Raw genomic sequence first — 7,200 nt, forward strand, 5'->3', positions numbered from 1 at the left:
GCCATGAGCGGCTTGAGCTAAACCACCACTCTTCGTAGACTTATTGGGGAAAGACAAACTTCTCGATAGGGACTCATCGTTTTAGTGGCTCTTCCACCGTAAAGCTTGTTTTACAAAGCCAAAAATAAAGTTGTGAGCTAGAACCAACATCGACGAAGACCTCTCTCTCTCTCTCTCTCTCTCTCTCTCTCTCTCTCTCCCCCCCCCCCCCCCCCCCCCCCATGATCGTTTAGCATCGAGAATCACTTATTAGCCCCACACATAGTACATCACGTGTATCTTTGGTCCTATAGGTCATATTTCACCTCAGAGGACAATAATAAAATCTCTCTCTCTCTCTCTCTCTCTCTCTCTCTCTCTCTCTCTCTCTCTCTCTCAATGTTTATAAATTTACCCAATGAACATTATAAAAGAACTCAGAGTGAACAACTTTGATAGACTTTTATCTACAATTGAGAGCCTGAGAATAAGTGAGGCCATAGAAAATCTACACTTTAGTTGGTTTTGGACACCCAAAAGTTCATATCCTCCTATTTTCCTGACCTTCAACACCTTCTAATTTGATAAGAGTCTTTCCAATGTTGTCACCCTCAAAGATTCCAACAAATGCTGAAGGAAAGCTCTCCATTCCCTCAAACACATGTTCACTATAATGGAGTCTACCCTCTTGGATATATCCAGTTACCTCCTTCAAAAATTGAGGCCAAGTTTCTGCATGATTCAATGCCAAAAATCCTTCCATCCTTACGCAATTTCCAACCACATTCATGAGGTTGCGAACACCATCCCTTTGTGTCCATTCCTACAAAACAGAATATGTTTTTATAGATTGTAAAAATGTTCCTAGAAAACCATGGTTTAGTGTATTTTCAACTAGCTAAAATTTAAAAATCTCAAGTAAATTTTGAGCTTGCCTTGAAGAAAACTGGGAAAATTTTACAAGTTTTAGTGTAAATACTAGCAAATGCTCCAAATTTTGACCTAAAAAAGAGTTTAAGTGTGCCTTTATTTTCTTCTTTTTTTGGCAAACCCTATCATTGTATAACAAATTCAAAACTTATATACATATGTGATTAAATAAGGCCTTAATTAAAAAATAAATGACAACATATTCAATTAAAACTTCCTACTACATTGTATGTGTGCTTTAATATGACAAAATTTACCTGGTTATATTGAGAAACCATCCCACAAACTGGGATGCGACCCTTTCGGTTGATGACTTGTAAAACTGCTTCAAGCATGTTTCCACCAACATTCTCAAAATAAATGTCAATGCCATTGGGGAAGCGCCTAAAAGCATACATCCAAGAGAGATTGTCCATGAGAATTTTATGTGACTAAAGTTTTGATTTTGAATTGGCATAGTCAATAAGTTTTATTTTAAGAAATGGAATCAAATGAATATCTTTTCATCACACACTCAAACAAACTTCTTGAAGGGATGTTATATACGGGAATATTTTTTTGCTATATTGAAAGTGGAAAGGAATATTTTTCTTTGTCATATTCATTTGAAGAAATATAAATTTTTATCTCTCTTACATTTCATTGTGTTTCCATTAATTGTCCCTTTATACCTTGCATGCTATGGATACTTGAGTGGACCTCAAGAATAAATTTTGGTTGGATTATTTACTTCGATGAATTATCAAGGGGAGCACGTTATACACAAGTTTTTTTTTTTTTTGGGTGCACCCTCGAAGGGAAAAGTTAAGAACTCGATTTGCAATTGGCACCCAATTGTGATGATGACAAAGTTTACTAGGTTATCATGTAACTTGACTTTATTGAACATTAGAAAATAACAAAAATATGGGTTAAAAAGATGTATAGCCACTCCTACAAGGTCACTCAAGCAAGTGTTAGCTAGGTTTATGCAATACTTTCGTAAAGAGGCCTCCCAGTCCTGCTCTTTTTTGTAGTTGAAGGCATCGTCAAATCCGTATTGAGTCTTTAGCATCTCCACCTGAATAATACATATATCCATGATTAAGGTTGAAATTGTTCACATACATATCTTTGAAAGACCCAAAAGCAATAATGAGCAACACCAATCAGAATGCATTCATTGGTTCCTTACTTTATATGTGACATATAATATTAAGCTAAAATCAACGAGCTACTTACTATGTTTAGATTATCAAGATCAATAGACTTTGATTCATCTCTTTCTATTGTAAGAGAACGATTTTAAAAAAGTATAAAGTGATATTTTTTCTTGTGTGTGCTAGCAATTACTACACTTAAAAAGAAATATTCAAAATTGATCAACAAAGGTTTTGATTCATCTTTCAAGTTATGAATCGAAATTGGCAATGTTCATGATAGTTATAAACTTTTAGGTTAATTAGCGAACTTGATATTAAATGGATTTCATGTTTTTAATAGTCCGGAGTTTTAATTAATTGGTGCAATTGTTACAAAATGGACTTCATGTCAAGCTCTGTAAGAAAACAAGGTTTGTAAGATACCAATTTTAAGCTTATTCAAGAAATTAATCTCATCAAGATCCTTCCAGGCTTTTAAGCTTGGAAGAAACCAACTATAGGTGACTTCAACAAATATGGGTATCAAAGTTTAAAAACATGACACACGTCCTTTTTTGTGCCTTCCACAACAAACCAGAAAGACAACCTCATGCATACATATCAGATAATGACCAAAGCCTTTAGGTCACCTATAGTAGATCTTATTTGTGAATAAAAAATTCAGATTTTTGTATGCAAAAAGGAGAAAAGAAATGGCAAAAGGAAGCGATTGTATAATACGATGATGCATTTTAGGTACCTTTTTGTCCGTTCCAGCACTCCCTACAACATGGCAACCTTTGAGTTTAGCCAGCTGCCCTGCCACTATTCCCACTGCCCCTGCAGCTGCTGAAATGTAGACTTGCTCCCCGGCCTTCATTTCAGCTATCAAATTCAACCCAACCCATGCTGTAAATCCTGATAAACCTGTTCAAACAATTTCATAATGGATAAAACTTTTAAAGTTAGAGACTTTAAGAGAGTAATCACAAATTGGTTTTGCAATTTAGGATCTTAATTTCCATGCTTGAAGCCATCTTTTTCAACTAGTTTGCCACTCAAGGTATGGTTTAGAGAAACTAAAGCAATGAAGAACAAACCTTAAGTGTTGCACTTTGAATAGATTCTGAATATTGTGAGAGTTCACAAGATACAATAAGATACTAAAGCTAATGCTTATAATAATAAATAATAAAATATACAATCTAGTAAAGACAATTAAAAAATTGCATGTGCAATAGAGGAAGAAGGCGGACTTGTATGCAAGGGCTCGGATTCCTTCACAATATGAGCCCTACAATTGTTCTAGGATAAAAACGATAAGGTAAACTACAATGCAAAATAAAGTACAACCATTGCAATTTCCACACTCTTAAAAAGACACAAAGTTTCGATTTTACAAACTCGAACGATTACATTTTGTATGATAGAAGTTGATTTTAATTGGTAATAATGAGATAGGAGCACTCTCCACCAACCATGTATTCATTACTAGGAAAATGTACCTAGCAATAAATGAATTGAACTTTATGTCTTGATGAGTAAGAAGTTGAATTTTGGTAGAAGCTAAGCTTGACTCCTCAAATTATCAAGGAAACAACTCCTAATACTTAGATACAAAACACAAATTTGGTTTGGCAAATCTTCAAAGGCTTGCTTTGCTAATCAAAGGTGAACAACCAATGCTCACAAAAACCTTTTTTTCTAGCCAATGAGAAAATGGACACATTTGTAAGCCTCCTGGTTTTTGAGTCAAAATATGGAGAGTTTTCCGGTTTTTACACTAAATCTGTGAAATTTAGTTGGCTTTCTTTAATGTAAGCTTGAAATCTAACCGGTAAAAATACATCAAAGGCCGGTTTTTTGTGAACACTATAGACAACCCTTCACTCAGTGATGATCTTGATGCAAAATGTTTTTGGCTCATTACCTCTTGGCGATCTTTTCAATAAACAAATTTGAAAACATCTCATTGGTTGATTTTAGCACACTGAAATTGTGAATCTCACCTAGATGTTAAGCCTTAAAATTGCATTTCTTCATATGTCGTCCAATCTCACTAGGAAAAACATTAAACAAAGCTTCAAGGGCATCTACGATGGGTCCCTATGGCAATCAACCGCTTTTCGTTTCAAGCGTGAACAAATCTCCACCTAGACTAACACCTTTAGGCTATTATATAGAGAAATTAAAGACATTTCATCTACCATAGTGCGTGAAAAAAACTCGTCCCAATCCGTTGAATAAGTTTAATCTTTTCCCATGTGCACATTTTTTTCTAAAAAGAAGCTAAGTTTTTTGAGTCTTGCTAATAGCTTGAACCACTGGCATCCATTTATGAGCAACACAACACTGAGCTACATTTACCTTGATGGAATACGAAGGTCAATTAGTTTTTTCCCGGAGAAGCAACGTCAACTTTTTGCTTCTCAAGAATCGATAAAGTCTATAAACTGCACTTTCTCCTAGTATATCACACTAAATCATAATCTAGCGATATAATTATGGTACTCAAAATTTGTAACCAATTCACCCTTTGTATAAATAAACAAAGGTGAAGGTTCATGTTGGCATTCTCATAAGAATAAAATGAGAAAGAAGTAAAGTCATCTAAGGTTGTAAGGTGAGAACGAGAAGCCGCATTAACAAACTAAACAGAAGACAAATTCCATCGTTCACATGAAAAGGTGTGTCTGATCAATATTGGTGGAAATTATAAAAATTTCAAATATCCGAGGCTTCTTTTTCTCTTAGGATTATATTGATCAAATATTGATAGATAATTCTTTGGCATGCAATCCTTCCAAGTAATCTTTTGATACATGCAATAAACTTAGAACAAGAAAAAAAGCTTTCAACACATTACCCAAAACGCCAAGATGGTAGGATTTTGGCACCCCGGGCACATCAACCTTTGACAATCCTGTGCCTTTCAGAACTACCACAAACTCGGCTATATCTGAAAACCCCACCACTTCATCTCCAACTTTGAAGTTTGGATTTTCAGACGCTAGCACTTTTGCTAGAATTGCAGTTGAAAGGGGCTACATATGCAAGCATGATCCATGTTAAAATCATCCAAAGGCAGTCTGGTAATGTTAGAGAGATGCAAAGCAGCATTAGCAGATTTCTGAGAAACTAATTATGATCTCTCTCTCTCTCTCTCTCTCTCTCTCTCTCTCTCTCTCTCTCTCTCTCTCTCTCTCTCTCTCTCTCTCTCTCTCTCTCTCTCTCTCTCTCTCTCTCTGTGTGTGTGTGTGTGTCTGTGTGTGTGTGTGTGTGTGTGAGCCAGCCAGAATACCCTGTGTATGTTGTACATGTGTATGTAGAAGTAGAGAGTACCTGGCCGATTTGGAAGGTGTTGAAATAGAGGCCATCCGCACTCTCAAGCATACGCAGGCGGAGGTAAGGGTCGACGGAGACCCACAGAGTCTGCAGCAGCACATCATCGGAGCCGGGCTTGAGGACGAAGAAGCTGCGCACCTGCTTCACCTGCAAGTGCTGCTGAGTGACCATGCCCTCAGGGTATGCCGCCAAGCACACCTGCTTGTTCTTCTCCACATGCATCACCATATCTTCGCTCACCTGCCCCATTCTCTCTCCCTCTCTCTCTCTCACTCTCAGACATTCGTGGTTTAATAATCCCCCGCCCCCATTTGGAGTCTTTGTCCTCTTCCCTCACGGCAGATGCGATATGTTTCAATACTGTCCAAAATTAATCTGTTAGGCTAAGCGTAAACGACACCTAGCAACATCTTTTAAATTTTAATTCTACCCTTTCTTAAAAAACTTGATTTAGTAGGTTTTATTTAATTCTGGCTAGAATCTTCTTAGATTCCTCCAAGCTCCACCCACTCTACTCTCACCAGTGAAACCTAAAATTGTTGAAGCCACTCGGGCACCTGCACGCACGAAAGCTTTCGGACTTTTCGTGTAACCATAACGGTGTGTTGCTTCGGGTGTCAAGGGGGCAACCCCCTTCCATTAAAAAAAAAAAAACCCCTCGTCTACTTCTGCAAACACTTTGTCTGGCTTCTCTCTCGTGTTGCTTCATCCAGCTGCCAAGCTCACTTGGTGTCTCTCTCACCTGGCTTCTCTCTCAACTCACCTTTGCTCACGCTTTTCTGCTCGTGCTCCCCCGTGCGAGCATCGCGGAAGATTCTTCTTTCTAGTTTTCTTTTTTGAAACGTGTAGCACAGACTAACCCCAGTCCACATAAAGTGGATGGAAGGGGTGTGCACAATGGGTAGCACTCACCCATTCAAGCAAAATGAAACCACATCTTCCAACAACCCACCCCAACGTTGTAAAAGCACCCCCTGCAAGCTACAACCATTCGTCTTCTTTTTCAACACCAAATACAAAGGTTCTCTTTTGATCCTCGAGGCGTTCCAACTCCAACTAATCATCGTTGCTTCAGGTTAATTGTCATTCACATAACCAAGGAGAACACAAAATGGAATAATATCAAGCAAAGGGAATCGCAAATCTTGAAGCAAATTAAGTTTTGTTGAAGTATAGATATCTAATTCTATGCTGGTCTTTGGAATCATGGACAGAGTTATAATTGGTTGCATAGCTCCAACGTGCTCAATCAGGGTGGTTTTGTTGCTAACGCTCAATATCTAGCAAAAGGTTTTCGGTGGCAAAAGTTTTGGCCAAGAGCCCGCTGTTTCTCAACCAGACACCGGTTTGGGTGCTCCCATGGGACCCCTCTTTTGAATCCCTTGATGCTCTCTAGGATATGTGCTCAGTGTGGGTGGAATTTTTCAACCTCCCATTGTGGTTGAGGAGCAACTTGAAAGACCTGGCAGCAGCCCTTGGTACCCCCTTGTTTGTACCCTCAAGCATAGCAGCATGTATCGCCGCCAACAAGGTGTGTATTTGGTGGGATCTCAGAAAGCCCCAACCCAAGAATCTACTTGTAAATGTGGGGGCAGGTCTTGAGGTCATTCCGCTGAACTTTGGCACCTCCTTTGGTGCTTGCTTTGGCACCAAAGGAGGTCATTCCGCTGAACTTTGGCACCTCCTTTGGTCACTTTGCTAGGTCGTGTCCTGTTGTCCCGGCATGGGCTTTAGGCTCGATAATCGGTGGAAAAACCATGCCTACAATGCTCTAGATGGATACTCAAACAACAAGTATTAATGAAAAGGAACATGAAAGCAATGG

General features: G+C 38.4%; 1 protein-coding gene across 1 annotated transcript; it reads right to left on the reverse strand.

The window, feature by feature from the left end:
* Positions 1-381: 381 nt before the first annotated feature.
* LOC147465647 (2-alkenal reductase (NADP(+)-dependent)-like) lies at positions 382-5,700 on the reverse strand. Its single transcript, XM_086512025.1, has 6 exons — positions 5,373-5,700; positions 4,897-5,074; positions 2,791-2,957; positions 1,887-1,969; positions 1,167-1,293; positions 382-802 (listed from the first exon to the last, which is right to left on the reverse strand). Exons 1-6 carry the CDS (start codon positions 5,622-5,624, stop codon positions 521-523), a joined length of 1,089 nt encoding a protein of 362 aa, XP_086368151.1. The 5' UTR covers positions 5,625-5,700; the 3' UTR covers positions 382-520.
* Between the last annotated feature and the right edge of the window lie 1,500 nt (positions 5,701-7,200).

The sequence above is a fragment of the Adiantum capillus-veneris genome, chromosome 1 (genome assembly GCF_014529385.1).
Source record: "Adiantum capillus-veneris isolate H3 chromosome 1, ASM1452938v2, whole genome shotgun sequence".
Lineage (NCBI taxonomy): Eukaryota > Viridiplantae > Streptophyta > Polypodiopsida > Polypodiales > Pteridaceae > Adiantum > Adiantum capillus-veneris.

Excerpts from the sequence above, each read along its gene's own strand:
- LOC147465647 (XM_086512025.1), bottom strand. The coding sequence starts at position 5,624 with ATGGGGCAGGTGAGCGAAGATATGGTGATGCATGTGGAGAAGAACAAG. Across the intron at positions 2,958-4,896 it reads CTACCATCTTGGCGTTTTGG|GTTTATCAGGATTTACAGCA; the intron begins GTAATGTGTTGA and ends TTGTTTGAACAG. Across the intron at positions 1,970-2,790 it reads GTGCTGGAACGGACAAAAAG|GTGGAGATGCTAAAGACTCA; the intron begins GTACCTAAAATG and ends TGTATTATTCAG.